Below are 17454 nucleotides of genomic sequence, written 5' to 3'. Positions count from 1 at the left end.
AATCACTAGCACGTCCCTCCACTTCTAGGCTGCTGCACCAAGTCCAAGGTCCTTTGAATTCACGTCGGGACCCTCCACAAAGCCCAAATCAACCACTCCATCTTCTGCAAGCCATGTATCTTGGCTTAGTGTCACCCAAGCACTTGGCTGCCACCACCTCCTCTGTGCCTATTAATGCTTTAATTTCGCTCCCTTCTGAAAATGCCCTCTCTCCATACACAACACCCAAGCTCCGTTATACCTCCTCTATAAAACAAATTCTTCGCATGCGCAGGAGATTGCACTTTCCTCCACACTCATAACCCTTGTTGCCAGCATCACAATGTACCTTTTGCTGTACCTTGTTAGTTAAAATGTCTGTCACATTCCTTGTTTATTCAAGGGGGAGCCATGCAATGCAGTACACTCCTGATAGAAACCTACCACACAAACTCAGTATTATACGTAGCGCAGCTTATTTTTTTAAAAATATATTTTATTGACTTTTTACAGAGAGGAAGTGAGAGGGATAGAGAGTTAGAAACATTGATGAAAGAGAAACACTGATCAGCTGTCTCCTGCACACCTCCCCACTGGGTATGTGCCCGCAACCAAGGTACATGCCCTTGACCGGAATCGAACCTGGGACCCTTGAGTCCACAGGCTGACGCTCTATCCACTGAGCCAAACCGGTTAGGACCGTAGCGCAGTTTTTACATAAATGTACAGAATCGATGGACTCCGTACATTGGAAGCATACAGCATTTCCAAAATGTGAGAAAAAGATTAGCATATTAATTACTCATACCTAGACCATTATATGATGACAACTCATAAACAGCTATACATTCATATTCAATCCCAAATGAATAGTTACCAAATACTTCCCTGTTTTTTTCCCCCCGATTAGATGTGATTCACAATAAAAAATGTTGTTCTGGCTGGTGTTGTTTAGTGATTAGAGGTTGCCCCACGCACCAAAGAATCAGGGGCTCGATTCTGGTCAAGGGCACCTACCTGGGTTGCAGGTTCAATCCCTAGCCCCAGCTGGGGTATGTGTGGGAGGCAACCAATTGATGTATCGCTCTCACATTGATGTTTCTCTCTCTCTCTCGCTCTCTCATTCTTCCCCTTTCCCTCTCCCTCCCACCCGCCCACTCCCTGGAAAACTCAATGGAGAAAATATCCTCTGGTGAGGAGTAACCAAACAAGCAAAAAAAGATGTCAGTACTTCATACATCATCACATCCATCTTACCAGCTATGCAAGTTTTAACTACCTTGTTCAGTATATATTAGTTTGTTCCCAGTGAAGTTTAATGCTGTTTCATTAGTTTATATAGCTGAGTAGCCCACCTTCACCCAAAAAAATAGTTTCCTAAGGATTGTTCTAGAACACTTTTAGGCAAGAGTCTTTTACATGACACAAAAATACAGATACAGCTTTGAAACTCACCATGGTCGGGGAAAAACTCCTCATCTTCATGTCATTTATCCATATTCTTGCTACCTCTTTATTGGAAGACTCCTTCTTTACTGTGCCGTTGCTTACATCAGCTGAAGGGGAGAGTCAATTTACATTTTAGAACAAAATCTCCATTTCTTTTCCTACAGTTTTTTTAAAAATTCAGTAAAGTTTACCCACTTCATAAACCCAAATACACGGATCTGCTTATCACTAACTTAAAGTCAGCATAAGGATGAAAACATTCAAAGCTGTGTCCCATTTTGGAAGAATTAACCTTAGAAAACAAGTAATTTAAAAGGAAATGTGCACAAAAAAACTTGAAAGCTATTTATCAAAAAGAAAGCTTTAACCAGAACTATTTGATAGTTCACTTCAATACGAATGCCAAGAGCCAGCATTTCTTTAAGATACTTCACTTGGGGCCCTGGCTGGGGGACTCAGAGGCTACAAAGTCATCTGGATATGCCAAGGTTGTGGATTTGAGGCCCGGTCAAAGCACATACAAGAACCAACGAATGAATGCATAAATAAGTGGAACAACAAATTGATGTCTTTCTCTGTCCCCGCCCCACTCCCCTTTGCTCTCTAAAATCCATATTTTAAAAAGATACTTCACTTGGTTCATTAAAACAAACAACAAAACTTGGTATTCTCACCAAGATAGAATCAATATCACTGGATCTGAAGGTGCCTACTAACTTTCAAGGCAAAAGAATTATTTCCAGAAAGGAAATAAACAACAACTGGGGACTATCTTCCTCTTTTCCTCAGAATAAAGAAAACAAGTAATCTACGATGAACCTTTTCTTTTCTTATACCAATGCTTTGCATATTTTTTTAGATACAGCAACAGAAGCCCTCAATCTGAGTGTCAAAGTAGAACTGCTTGGTCAAAGAGTCCAGAGCCCCTGTAATTAGCCTACATCTCTAAGTATTCAGGAAGCATCCTAGTACCTGGGATTCTTGAGATCACAGTGTGAAAATCACATCAAGGGCAATGATTAGCGTCTTGTCTGTTCTACCAAAAGATGGGGAGTATTTCGGAGCCTGTCACAGGGGAGTCCAGAACAAATGGGATTAAAGTGCTGACAAAATAATGCTGGACAAGATAATAAAGTTACTTTGGGTCCCAATTTGTTTCGCTGTAGGAGAATGAACTGTAGGAGAGCCAGTGAACAGTTCTCCAAGTGGCAGGACTGGAGCTCAAGTGAGAGATGAGAACCCCTAAGGGCTAAGGGCTCCTAACGGGGCAACAGCCAGAGATAAATACAAGAACATGCAACACCTTGCTCTGTGCCACTTCATACTTTTAATGTCCTTCCCTTTCAGTATAAACATGACTCTCTCCTGCAACACAAACATGTGCTTATCTTCAGCATTCACTTACTGTTTCTTTTTCAGCCCTGGCCTGGTCTGACTTTCTCAGGCTTCCACACAAGGATGTCCTTGATTTGCAGTCTTTTGCCTTTTAAAATTACAATTTTGGATGTGGGAGTGTTACTGTACAGCTCCACATCTCTCCTGTTTTCTGTTCTCTCTAAACTTTTTCCTCCCATGGCATATATCCTCTCTTCTAAATTATAAAAGCACATGCTGACTTGAAGGGTGGAGTGGAATACTTAAGAGAGCCACTCACATAAAAGCAGCAATCTCTCCTCATTAAATCCAAAAACTTTAATGAAAAGCAGCTTCCGCCGAAACCGGTTTGGCTCAGTGGATAGAGTGTCGGCTTGCAGACTGAAGGGTCCCAGGTTCGATTCCAGTCAAGGGCATGTGCCTGGGTTGCGGGCACATCCCCAGTGGGAGATGTGCAGGAGACATCTGGTCGATGTTTCTCTCTCATCGATGTTTCTAACTCTCTATCTCTCTCCCTTCCTCTCTGTGAAAAATCAATAAAATATATTTAAAAAGAAAAAAGAAAAGCAGCTCCCACTAACTGTTGATCACTCCAAGTTTCCCAGGAGCCATTCAGATGTTGCCCTGCACCTTAACTAGGTGCCACAGTCCTGCTCTCCACAGCAGAAAAGAGAAATCAGTCCTAAGACAGTGAAGATAATTTCACAATGGGTATCTAGCTGCCAGATTATAGTTAGTTCAAGAGGATGATGCTGAGAGTAAGACTATAGTGATAAGGGCATAACAGTATAGACCAGGGGTGGGCAAACTTTTTGACTCGAGGGCCACAATGGTTTCTTAAACTGGACCGGAGGGCCGGAACAAAAGCATGGATGGAGTGTTTGTGTGAACTAATATAAATTCAAAGTAAACATCATTACATAAAAGGGTATGGTCTTTTTGTTTGTTTGTTTGTTTTATTCATTTCAAACGGGCCGGATCCGGCCTGCGGGCCGTAGTTTGCCCACGGCTGGTATAGACCCAAACATAAAGATTAGATTATCTTGTATCTCTAATTGCATCTGTCCCTGGAGACACAGTTCTAAAGCATCTTACAAACGTTGCTCCTTCCTTTGGAATGCCTCTAGCCTTCTACTTTATAAACACAAGCCCATTACAACTTCCACGCAGTCAATTTTGCCACAAAATTATACATTAGTCTACATCAGGTATTAAAACTTATCTGGCTGGTGTGACTCAGTGGTTGAGCATTGACCTATGAACTGGGAGGTCATGGTTCGATTCCCAATCAGGGCTAATACTATATAACATAGTGGTCAGCTCAGCATATAACTGAAATCAGAGTTAGCATCTCCATCAGTCAACATAGTTTGTTTATATGTAAGACAGGGACTCAAATACTATTTAGTTCAATGGAGAAGACAAGGAAAAAATATCCCTCTTAAGAATTCACATTTTTCAGTTTCTAAAAATATACTACTAAAACTTGATATAACCAAAATTAAAAACAGATTAATTCTATTTTACCTTTAAAAATAAATGTACTATACTAAACACGAAGCTTGAGTACTCCACTTAAAATTATAACCTCTTCCTGCCCTACACAACATTTTCAGTTTCTTTCCATCACACTTATCCCTGACATATTATATAACTTACATACTATGAAACATCACTAGAATGCAAGCGCCATGTGGGAAGTGATTTCAACAGTTTTCATCTCAGCCATAGCCTCAAAAATCCCAGAACAGTGCTTGACACATAGGCACTCAATAAATATTTGTTCAATGAGTGAGCAACAACAAAAAAAAGCCACTCCAAGGCAGAAAAACTAACTATAAAATCTACATTCTTGCCCTAACCGGTTTGGCTCAGTGGATGGAGCGTTGACCTGCAGACTCAAGGGTCGTCCCAGGTTCAATTCTGGTCAGGGGCATGTACCTTGGTTGCGGGCACATCCCCAGTGGGGGGCGTGCGGGAGGCGGCTGATCGATGTTTCTCTCTCATCGATGTTTCTAACTCTCTATCCTTCTCCCTTCCTCTCTGTAGAAAATCAATAAAATATATTTTTAAAAAAAAATTTTAAAAAAATTAAATAAAATCTACATTCTTTATGCATAATTGAATTCCTAAAAAGGTGTGATCAAACTATTATTGGGCTGTTTCCCTCTAAATCTAAACCTATCGTTAAAGTATTATGGATTAGCTGGTGGTAATGATTGTACAATCCTGTGAATATATTAAAACCCACTGAACTGTACAGTTTAAATGGGAAAATTTTATGGTATGTAAATTGTATCTCAATAAAGCTGCTATAAAGAAGTATTATAGGTGTTGACTCTTCAAAGAAAACATAGTGAATTATTTTATAATGAGTATATGTACTTTAAAGGAAAATTTACTAAAAACACAACTGTCCATAAGTAATGAAGCCAATGACAGACAAAATCATAAAACTGTAAAGGTCAGAGTTAAAGTATCAGGCTATCAGTTTAAAGCTTGTTCATCTCAAGCATGGTCCAAGGACCACCAGCAACAGCACCTCCAGAACTCTTAGAAATGCAGAATCTTGGGCCCCACCAGACCAGACCTACAGAATCTGATTCTGTTTTTGAACAAGATGCCCAGTGATTCACAGGCACATTAAGTTTGAGAAGAACTGATTTAAAGGATTGAGAAAAATGTTAACCGGTTATTCACCATATATAAAACTGAGGTCTCATGATGTCAATGAAACTACTTGGAAATTCCACACCTCATTTCAAGGTTTAATGCTAAGTTTTCTAAATTTTTGCTTCTCTTGAATTGTATAAATAGTATAAGTATTCAGACATAAAGTTTTTACGTCTTTCATGTCCAGTTCTTTTAAGACCCAAGAAACCCTTAAAAACACAGTGATATAGCTTATCAAAGGCAGACAACTGACACCACTGAAAGCAGACTTACTAGCTGCTGTTGCAACTGGCTGAGCGATATTAGCTGGTGGCTTCAGTTTCATGAGTTCATTCAGACTATTATTTTTCAGAAGGTCCTTCAGTTGAACCTGGTCTTTGGAAGGTGCAGAGGTCACGGCATTTCGTACTGCTGGTACTGAGACCGAAGGGCGTGTGTTTGCAGATGTCTGGATAAACTTTGCTAAAGTGATGGTTTGCCTATTCGTTGTTACAGGTGGTGCTTTAGTCATTACAATTGTAGATCCCAAGGTCGGAAGTTGATTTATTTGATTCAGCACAAATGTTGTTGTAGATGGAGGCTGCTGCTAGAAAAGAAAACCATACATATCACACCACTGAAAAATGCTGTCTCCTCTAATGTAGCCACTATCAGTAGGCCATTTAAAACCTAAAATTGACTGTTATTCTTACCTAACCACTGGCACCTCATTTTTAATTAAATATGATTATAATAAACTACCAACTAGAACACACCATTTTGAGGGGAAAAAGGTACAGTGGTGCAACATTTTATATAACTGTTGGGGAGAGCAAACATAAAATGGGACTCTCCTAAGCAAGCTGTGATGTACAGTAACCTTGTAACACAAGGAACAGAACAGAAAGAGTGTATAATCTCAGCACTGCCCCAGCTAGGCAGAGAACATTGGGTACATCACTTTACCTCTGGAGGCCCGAGCTCTCTGAGGACCATTTTCGGTTTCTAAGATTCCAGGACTCCTGTCCAATGTTTGCTATCACAGAGATTCTACTAATGTTTAGAACTTAAGATAAAACCACCAAGCAGAGCTCTAAATTCTCATGTCACACGAATGGTCAGACAGGTACATTACAAATAATTGGTAAAAAAAGGTCAAGATTTGAGGATAACAGTATGTCTGTGACTACAAGCAACTAAAGTATAACTGAGACACTTTTATAAATGTATGTATATTTCTACTTCCTTTTCACCTCAAACTATGTTATTTCTCCATAACCTCTGTAACAAGAATCTTCCAGATACTACTTATCGCTTTTTTTTTTTTTTTTTAAATATATATATATTTTATTGATTTTTTACAGAGAGGAAGGGAGAGGGATAGAGAGCTAGAAACATCGATGAGAGAGAATCATCGACCAGCTGCCTCCTGCACACCCCCCACTGGGGATGTGCCGGTAACCAAAGTACATGCCCTTGACCGGAATCGAACCCGGGACCCTTCAGTCCCCAGGCCGACGCTCTATCCAGTGAGCCAAACCGGCTAGGGCAAGATACTACTTATCGCTTTTAAATAAAACTAAACACGTTTATCATGTTACCAAATTTTAAGGTTTGTCCAATAACTTTATATCACTAGGTGTAAGTTAATAACTGCTGTTTAAAGCACAATTATAATCACATAAAAATTACATACCAATGGACAAAAACTTAAGTAAAAATGAAGAGAATAGTGGGATAATGCAAGTTTATCTTTTACTTCATGAATTTTGTATCATTTGCAATAAATAAATTTGTTTTGTCCAAATTATCTTTTGACCAATATAAATAAATAAGAATGAAACAAATGTTTTAGAAAATAGGTGAGAGCAAAATATTGGGAAAGAAGTAGCAAAAATCAGAACTAGTGAGATAAAACTGTTTTGTATGAAAGGTTACTTCCTTACTATAGTCCTAAACTATTTCCGTAGTAATGCCAAATCTAAATAATTCTTACCCTAACATTTAACAGTGCTGGAGTAGGTACCGTCTCTGGTTCTTGTTTAACAGGAACTGCTGCTTCAGTCTCCAAACCTAGTTCTAATGTACTAAGTGGCACTGACTGGAGAGAAAACAACATCGAGAGAAAGAATGACGCAGTGAATTCCGTTTCAAGAACAAGAGATGTATTTTATTAAAACAAAAAATATTAAGCTTTACATTCAAATGGAATGTAAAATCACTAGTGCCAAGTAAAAAGGAACAATCTCTGCAAGGATACCAGCTTCACAAAATTTCACTGACACCAGAATCTCACTTTTGCTTTCAGAAAATGTGTATAGTAAAACCTCAGAGAAATGCCCTATAAAGTACATAGAGACAACCAGTAAGGAGATTAACCATCCTCACAGAAAAATAAGCAATTCATCTCTTACTTTTATATATACAACAAAGCAAAAAATGTTTTGATTTTCATTGCAAATGTTTTCCATCTCATGAATGAAGACTAATATTCAACATAAAAATAACCTTCACATACATGTTTAAGTTAAGACTTAGTAGTACCTACTTTCATAAGTAGAAATTAAAATTAAGGGGAAAAATCTCCTTTTTATAGGCTTTGGAGGACTCTTACCTGGTGAACTGAAGGGGTAGGTGTTGGAGTTGCAAGCCCCGCATCTCCACCATCAATATCAAAGAGGTCATTCGGACTAATTCCACTCTCACTCAAAGCAGCAAGCAGTAAATCTTGTCCTGGCTCCACCATCTTTAGAACAAAATATTAAGTGTTAACATAAAAAACTTAAAATGATAATTAACTCTCTTCTAAATATAAACCAGCATTTCATTTTCTACCAGATCCATTCATTCAATGTTTATAAGGAACCGGCTGCATGTCAGGCAAAAAGGAGGAACAGTCTCTGATCCCCAAAAATTCAAATTAATATATAAAGGACAGCAAAGTATGTCAATCACAGCAAGAATATGTCCACAAAATGCTGTGGGAAAACCAAAGGAAATGCTGAACTTTGCTGAGGGAGAGAGGTTACGAAGACGACATTGGAGCCAAGAGTCAAAGAAAATCGCCCGGTGGACAAGGATCTACTGGACAGTGTGTGTATTCAAATCCATGGACACGTGAAAGACATTGGCACTCCTTAAGACCAGAAACGGAGACAAAAACTGCTACAGCAGACCAGGAGAGCCGATGTGCGCAACAGCAGGCAGTAAAGAAGCGGGTATGGATTCCAACATATTTAGGAGAGAGAATTCCTAAGACCAGGTTTAAATAAAAGCTCAAAATGGAAGGGAGAATATGAAGAAGAAGAAAAAAACCACACACACAAAAAACACAGGAGTTGATGGATAATTAGAGTTAAGCCAAGAGAGAGTAATCAAAAGTTGAGCCCAGGAGACCTGAAAGATGAGTTATATGGGTCTTAAAGGGGGAATGCCTATTTAGGAGCAAGCAGGTACATTTTATTTTATTTTATTTATTTTTATTTTTTCAAATATATTTTGTTGATTTTTTACAGAGAGGAAGGGAGAGGGATAGAGAGTCAGAAACATCGATGAGAGAGAAACATCAGTCAGCTGCCTCCTGCACATCTCCCACTGGGGATGTGCCCGCAACCCAGGTACATGCCCTTGACCGGAATCGAAACCTGGACCCTTGAGTCCGCAGGCCGATGCCCTATCCACTGAGCCAAACCGGTTAGGGCAGCAGGTACATTTTATATTGGGGTTTCCCAACTGCACTCTTAGGAGTGAGAGCAAAGTATTCTACAAAAGCTTAACAGAACTTTCTTAATTTTAACTTTTCTCATTAATTTATCTGAAAGAACCAATTTATATATACAAACATACTTATGGAAAATCTGTACTTGTTTTTCTCAGAAAGTTAATTTCATGTTATATAAACATACTAATTTTCAGCTAGTCCATTTGTTCTCAGACTATGCAATAGAATTAAATGTCAGTGTTTCATTATGTCCTACAAAAAGGTGTTAGCCAAGAATGCAATAAACATGACTTCCAACATATAAGAACTTCTATTTTAGATGAAAGCAATATAACTAACATCGAAATCTTCTCCTAGCACCCTAACCAGTTTGGCTCAGTGGATAGAGCGTCAGCCTGCGGACTCAAGGGTCCCGGGTTCGATTCCGGTCAAGGGCATGTACCTTGGTTGCAGGCACATCCCCAGTAGGGGGCGTGCAGGAGGCACCTGATTGATGTTTCTCTCTCATCAATGTTTCTAACTCTCTATCCCTCTCCCTTCCTCCTCTCTGTAAAAAAAATCAATAAAATATATTAAAAAAAAAAAAAAAAGAAATCTTCTCCTAGGTAGGTCTATGCCACACAAGCATGTTATCACTTCGAAAGAAGCTCTAATGAACCCATGAATGAGTTTAAGGTAGAAAACCACAGACATCCAGAATTGAAACTAAGGGCAGATTCACAACTTAAAGGATGGGAGGAAGGACAGAGTCCAAAGGAGACTTCCCAAAACTTTTCAGAAAAAGGAAAAGAAGCCTAAGGAAGAAAACAAGTTGAGTAGGAAGAAGGAAGGGAAGGGAAACTGACCGCGACTAAGTACCTTTTACAAGCCTGACACAGTGTTAGGCCTCCATATACATCACAAGCCCACACCCTAAGCAAGATGAAGCGGAGGCTGGCTCAGAAAGCTTCAATTCCCTGGTCAAGATCACCCATTCACATCTGTCTCTTCAAAGCCCATTTATTCTCTCTTCAATGAGTAGATCAAAAAGTCAATGTTGGTAACCCTGAAAGTTTTAACACTTAACTTAAAATTGGAAGGGGTGGAGTATTAGACAGCAAGATGCACGGTACAAATATGTACTTTAAATGCTTTAAAAACATTTTCAATCCATAAATTACCTCATTAGGACCTGTGGGAATAGGGGGTGATCTTGGCCCACTTATTATGGCTAATCTTGACCTAAATTAATAGAACTTGAGACTATCAAAATGCCGTATTTTAAAAGTAATTACTGGAAATAGTTTATGTACATTAGAAACAAAAGCAGTTTTAAGACGTTGACTCCTAAACTACAGACCACAGAACGCTTGGAGGTCCCAGGGCCCTTTAATCCATCAGTTTTGCACCAAGTCTGGTCTACTTATACTCAAGAGTACAGAAATGTCATTAACTCATGAGACAAAAACAAAATCACCAAAAAGTGTTACTGAGTTCGAGAGCTTTTTGAAATATAGTTTCTGAACAATGAGCATTAAAAGTACAAAAATATGCCCAGCTAGTGTTGCTCAGTGGTTGAGGGTCAACCTATGAACCAGGAGGTCACAGTTGGATTCCTGGTCAGGGCACATGCCCAGGTTTTGGTTGCATCCCCAGTAGGGGCGTACAGGAGGCAGCGACCAATGATTCTCTCATCATTGATGTTTCTCTCTCCCTTCTTCTCTGAAATCAATAAAAAAAAAATATTTTAAAAGTACAAAAATATTATGGAAGGAAGGAATTTGGGGGAGAAACTTGATATTTAGACAAGAAATGATGGCAGCAGTTCAGTGACCTACTCAAAATTCATTCACAGGAATCACAATTTGAGACCTCTGATTTGAGTGAGTAGTGACCTAGTATTGACAATGTCTGTAAAAGATATTTTTTCTTAGGAGCTATTAATAAAAGACATTTTAATTTTATATACATTTTACACACAAACAAATCTAGGGACACTTTCTCTCTTAGCCAATTGAATACAAATTCTCTACTTGTACTTTTTTGCAGTGAGGAGGAAAAGGGATAGAGAGGGAACATCTGTGCCATTCTCTAACTCCATTAGCCAAACCCCTTAATATTTAATCATAGTCCTATTCTGAAATTATTACAGACTCATGGAATTTCAGTGCTCAGCTGAGAGAGCCCTTAAAAGGCTATATTATCCAATCTTCTCCTCCTCGATTTATAATAAGTAGGATTTATTCCTGAGAGGGAAAACATTTTCACTTTGAAGGGTCTAAATACAATATAAATGCAAATACTGTTAGGTGTAAGAGAACTGTGTTACATTGTGTCTACTAAGGATCACATAGACCTCAGATGACAAGCAACATGTAGCAATCTAACAAACCCCAAAGTTACTAACAGCAGTGATTCTCTCTCAGACAATGGACAACAAAATGGCTCCATTTTTATCATAAATACATTTGAAAATAATCACCTAGTTCAAAATAGTACATTATAAAGGGGACAATGATAAATAAGAAACAAGGACATGGTAGTAGAGAGAAACTAAGAGCCACCCTTGGCAGGAAGAGAATCCTGAGGAAACAATAGCCAATCGGAAGAATGAAAGGATACAGTTCCCACAGAGAATACCAACACTGAAACCTATCAAGGAGGACAAGGTTTCTCTTGTTGAGACCTAAAACAGATCTCTATAGCTTACAGCTCATGCCAGTTACCAGGGATGTGTCTACAGCAGCACACAAGAGAGGGTGAAAAGACCATGGAGTCAAGCAGAATATCAGGGTTCAAATACTGGCTACATCACCCACTTAGTAAGTATAATATGGTCAAGTAATATACTATGACTCAGTTTCCTCATCTTCAAATAGGAATAAAATAGAACTTGCCTAATAGGAATTGCTGTACTACCTGAAACAAAAGTTAGCTACTATCATTTTGATAAACATTAGTATCTTGTCCAAAAAACGTGTTTTTTTTTTCCTATATCACTGATGCAACACTTTATTTCCCAGAATACAAACTATTTGTTGGAAACCTATCCAATAATTAACTTCCAAATTATTTCTATAAAATACCAGTTCCCTTTTTACCTAAAGTGTCATGTATCCAGTTAATCAGAGTCTCAGGACACTGATATCTTTAAGTGTGCACAGAAAATATCACTTAGCAAGTTATCTTTGCCAGAACTAATAACAAAAAGGTTTATTTCTCCTTATTTAATAGTACTAAGCATGTCTGATTTTTGACTCAGCTTCAATTTTGCTTCCATGCAGCCCAGATGTGTGACTGACATAGTTTAAGAATTTTGCCCTGTCCGGTGGTTCAGTGGTTAGAGCATAAGCTCACGAACTGAAGGGTCTCAGGTTTAATTCCTGGTCAGAGGCACATACCTGGGTTGCAGGTTCCATCCCCAACCCCAGTCGGGCACCTGTGGGAGGCAACCAATTGATGTGTCCCTCTCCCTTCCCTTCCTCTCTGTCTCTGAAAATTAATGGGAAAAGTATCCTCAGATATTAAAAAAAATATTTTTAAGGATAACGAGCCACTTAGAATTTAGTAGATATAGTCTATCAACAAGTATTTATTTTTTTAACATATTTTTATTGATTTCAGAGATGAAGGGAGAGGGAGAGGCAGAAACATCAACGATGAGAATCATTGATCAGCCGCCTCCTGCACGCCCCCTACTGGGGACCGAGCCCACCACCCGGGCATATGCCCTGACTGAGAATTGAACTGAGGACCCTTCAGTCCACAGGCGGACTGTCTATCCACTGAGCCAAACTGGCTAGCTAGGACAACAAGTATTTATTAAGTGTCTACTGAGTGGTTCATTAAGAATACAAGGAGCAATGACCGGTGTGGCTCAGTGGATAGAGTGTTGCCCTTCGGACTGAAGGGTCCCAGGTTCGATCCCGGTCAAGGGCATGTACCTTGGTTGCGAGCACATCCCCAGTAGGGAGTGTGCAGGAGGCAGCTGATTGATGTTTCTCTCTCATCGATGTTTCTAACTCCCTTTCCCTTCCTCTCTGTAAAAAAATCATGAAAAATATATTAAAAAAAAAAAAAAAAAAGAATACAAGGAGAGCCCTAACCAGTGTGGCTCAGTGGATGGAGTGTCGGCCTGCGGAATGAAGGGTCCCAGGTTCAATTCCGGTCAAGGGCATGTACCTTGGTTGCGGGCACATCCCCAGTAGGGGGTGTGCAGAAGGCAGCTGATTGATGTTTCTCTCTCATCAATGTTTCTAACTCTCTATCCCTCACCCTTCCTCTCTGTAAAAAAATCAATAAAATATATTAAAAAAATATTCACAAGAGAAAAAAATGCTTCACAAAAGAAACCCAAGGATCAGGTGAGGCCCTAGCCCCGCCGTGGGCAAACTACGGCCCGCGGGCCGGATCTGGCCCGTTTGAAATGAATAAAACTAAAAAAAAAAAAAAAAAAAACCGTACCCTTTTATGTAATGTTTACTTTGAATTTATATTAGTTCACACAAACACTCCATCCATGCTTTTGTTCCGGCCCTCCGGTCCAGTTTAAGAACCCATTGTGGCCCTCAAGTCAAAAAGTTTGCCCACCCCTGCCCTAGCCTGTCTGCTCAGTGGTTAGAGCATCTGCTCCCGGGTTAGGTTCCAGTCAAGGACATATACCTTGGTCGTAGGCTTGATCCTCAGCCCTGGTGAAAGTGCGTTCAGGAGGCAACTAATTGATGTGTCTGATATTGATGTTTCCCTCTCTCTCTCTCCCTCCCTCCCTCCCTTCACCCCTTCCATTCTCTCTTAAAAAAAAAAATCAATGGGAAAATATCCTGTGATTAAAAAAAAAGGGGGGGATCAAATGCAGAAATGAAATAACTTTCTTGATCACCATCAAATTCACATGGCTAGCTTTATTTTTAGTATATGGTTGGATTTTTTTTCTTTTAACTTTCAAGATAATCACTGAGTAAATGCTACCTATTATCCCCTTGCCACAGATGAGAAACTGAGGCCTAGAGAGGAAGTGTAGCAAGGTAACAACAAAACCAGAGTGGAGAATTACAAACCCAGGAGGTCTCATACCACATACCTCCAAGATTCTGTACTCTTAACCTTATTCCAGTATTTTTCAATCTGCTGGCCAAAACACAGTGTGTTGTCCAATCAATTCAGTGCACCATAACCAGTATTTTTAAACATCTCAGCATAGAACAGAAAATTAGAAAACATTACTTCATGAGATGAGTTTTTCAGTTCTATGTGTCTATATGCACTAGGTCACAATGTAAAATGTATTTCTTACTGTGGTATGCAGTAAAAAGGTTGGGGGGGAGGGATTTCAGCGCTATCCCAAGGTGGTCTTTAATATTTAGTAAATTCAACCACAAAGTGGATCTGTCAATTAGCACTGAAAAACAAAGACCATTCCAAAAACCTTAGGATGACACCATTTTGGTTATTAATTGGCTACTTAATGTGAAAGCAATTCCTCCCAGAAATTATCTTTACTTTAGGCAGACAAAGCATGGGAACCCACAAAGCTTCATGGAAAGTCAGATTACTAGGATCTGAGTGTTCATGTCCTTCACAGGTGGCAGCTCTGAAATCAAAGCTCAATTTAGAGACTACGAAATGCCAAAATGTAGCTGTAGCTGTAGCTAGTCTTTGAGGTGAATCATTTTAAAAAGCATGTAAAGCTCTGGCCGGGCAGCTCAGGTTAGAGCGTTGACAGATACGCCACATTTGTGGGTTCAATCCCCAGTCGGGGCACATACAAGAGCAACAATGAATGCATAAATAAGTGGAACAGTCAGTATTTCTTTCTCTCAAATCTAAATTTTTTAAAGCTTAAAAAAAATCATGTAAAGAATCTCCATACTGCCTATTTCTTTTTCTAATTTTTATTTATTGATTGAATGTAGAGAGAGAGAGGGAAGGAGGGTGGAGGGAGGGAGGAACATCGATTTGTTGTTCCACTTAACTTAGGCATTCATTGTTTGATCCTTGTTGTGTGCCGATGGGATCAAACCCAAAACTTTGGCATTACCGGACAACGCTCTAACTAACTGTGCTATCCAGCCAGGGCCCATACTACCTGTTTTTAATTAGCAATTTCAGCAAAGCCCTTAAAACATGTAAAATTGCCTGACATAGCAGCATTCAATGAATGAATGAACTGCAAGCCACTAAGCCTCCTTATTAAAGCTTACCCAGCAACTAATGTAAAACTTATTTAAATTCTAAAGAGAATCATATGGCATAAAGTTAGATTGGGAGATAAAAGGAAGGGGGGGTTGTCACTGCTCTGGTAAGGTAAAGCCTCTTTAAACATGAAAATGAAATGTTCCCTTGCTTGCAAGATCAATGTGCCACTCAAGGCACTAGTAGCAAATCCTGCATTTTACCCTAGAAACTGTACAAACTATGTTTTGTGCAGTAAGTTTGACCCCCCCCACACCCGCCCCCAGATTGAAAACCAGTGCTGACTGCCCTAAGCAGCGGGGGGAAATGGGCTCCATCCGCACTGGTAGCTGGCTGGTCTGCAAGCGCGTTCCGTCTGTTGGCGCTGGTGCAACCTGGGGCTTTGACAGCGTTTGCGACCCTCCCGGCGGCCCGCGAGAAGCCCCATTCCGTCTCTAACGCTGGCTGTCTAGAGAATATGAAGCACTGAACTGAACATAAACAGGCTAATAATCCACTTTCAAAGGTCAAAGGGGACCCGGGTTTTAACCTTCCCTCGTCAACACGTGTTCAGCACAAACTTCCGGGTGCAGTTACAATTGGCTGCGCAATTCAATGGACAAAAAACGTAGCTTCATTCCACTCTCGCTTTTCTCGCCCCCGTCCTTTTCCCACGTTTCTCTCCCGACGACTCCCCCCACCCCCCAAAAAACACAAAAGCCTCCCACAGTACACGGAGCACGCCCGGGGGGGAAAAAGAAAGAAAGAAAAAAAAAAGCTTCTCTGTGCGAGGATCAAGTTAGTGGTCCGCAAACATTAACCAAACAGAGGCACAAAGCCGGGGTGGAAAGGGGAGGAGCTGGGTGCCGGGGTCAGGAAAGAAACAATCACTAGCGCAGGCACATCCCGATCTCCTCGGCGGTTAAACAGACCCCAAACCGCTTCTGGGAAACCACCCGCGCACACGGGTTTGGGGAACTTTAGGTGCTGCTTACGCCAAACACTCCCAAAGTACAAGCAAATCCCTCAGCCGCCCTTCCCCTCCACGGACAGATGCTCCGGGAGGCGGGCGCGGTGGCTGGGGGGGAGATCCACCCCCGGAGCGGGCGAGGCGGGGAGGTGGTCCCCACGTGTCCCGGACCCTCCCCACCGCCCCGACAGCGAGGCGACGAGGCACTGCAAGTGCGGGGTCCGGTCCGGGGGCGCCCCAGCAGCCTCCCGCACTCGCCCTAGAATCCCGGGAGCAACCCTCGGGCGGGAGGGAGGACTTCTGAAGGATCGCGGAGCTCACTTTCCGGCGGGTCCGGGACCTCGCAGCCCCGGTGTACGGCGGGGGCAGCAAGGGAGGCGACCCCAGCGGGGCCAGCGCCGGCGTCCGCACACCCTGCTTCCCCGCCCAAAGGGGTGCCCCTGGCCCGGGACAGCGGGGCCCCCGGGCCCGACAGCCCCACGCGCGGCGACCGCAGGGCCCGGCGCTGACGGGCGGAAGAAGCGAGCGCGGCGGGGCCGCCGCCGGGACCGTGCCCCTGAGGGCCCCCGGGGCGAACAGCTCAGGGGGCGGCGAGGGAGGCGCCGAACCGGGGTGAGGTGGCGGCGCCCCCCCCCCCAGCCCGGCCCCACCGGCCCCCTGAGGAGGGTGGGAGTGGGAGGCTGTCCGGCAGAGCGAGTGTGAAAGCTGGAGAGGGTTCAGGGGAGGACTTACTTTCCTTGCGGGAGGTGACGCCGGTACACCTTCTCCCGGGCGGCGAGAGTTTGGAGAACCACAGGCGACGGGAGCGGAGGCGGCGGAGGCGGCGGTGGTGGCGGCGGCGGCGGCGGCAGCAGCGGCGTCTAGCTCTGCCTACCTCCCCGCCGCCATCTTGAAGCCCCTCCCCCCTGTCCCCCCGCCCCGTCGGGAGGGGCGGGGGCGGGGCGACGGAGAAGGCGCAGCGCGCGCAGCGCGCCCCACGTGACTTCCTCCCTCCCCCACCGCGCTCCCCGGCGCCCCTCTCCGCCCCGCCTCCCTCCTAGGTGAAGGAAGATGGTCTGCCCCCCCCATCTTGACCGCCCCCTGCCTTCGCCGCCAAGCACGGGCTCCGCCGGCTCCCGCCGACCCGGTACCAGTGGTTGGATCCAAGAGAATTCCGGAA

General features: G+C 42.3%; 1 protein-coding gene across 9 annotated transcripts in view; it reads right to left on the bottom strand.

Moving 5' to 3' along the window:
* SBNO1 (strawberry notch homolog 1) overlaps positions 1–17203 on the bottom strand; it is a 53956-nt gene extending 36753 nt beyond the window's left edge. For 5 of the 9 annotated variants that reach the window (XR_004974753.1, XM_036353240.1, XM_036353245.1 and 2 more), the window contains exons 1-5: positions 17028–17203; positions 8069–8200; positions 7451–7555; positions 5749–6061; positions 1435–1535 (exon numbers count right to left, since the gene is read on the bottom strand). Coding sequence is in view for 8 of the 9 variants with exons in the window: in XM_036353240.1 (XP_036209133.1) it covers positions 1435–1535; positions 5749–6061; positions 7451–7555; positions 8069–8200 (651 nt within the window). In the remaining variant the exon portion in view is untranslated. Of the gene's footprint in view, positions 1–1434; positions 1536–2400; positions 2486–5748; positions 6062–7450; positions 7556–8068; positions 8201–17027 lie in introns of those variants that run through there. The other 4 variants (XM_036353241.1, XM_036353243.1, XM_036353244.1 and 1 more) reach the window with 4 other exon arrangements.
* Between the last annotated feature and the right edge of the window lie 251 nt (positions 17204–17454).

Source organism: Myotis myotis, unplaced genomic scaffold, assembly GCF_014108235.1.
Source record: "Myotis myotis isolate mMyoMyo1 unplaced genomic scaffold, mMyoMyo1.p scaffold_m19_p_20, whole genome shotgun sequence".
NCBI classification, from domain to species: domain Eukaryota; kingdom Metazoa; phylum Chordata; class Mammalia; order Chiroptera; family Vespertilionidae; genus Myotis; species Myotis myotis.
This window is presented reverse-complemented; position numbering and strand designations above follow the sequence as displayed.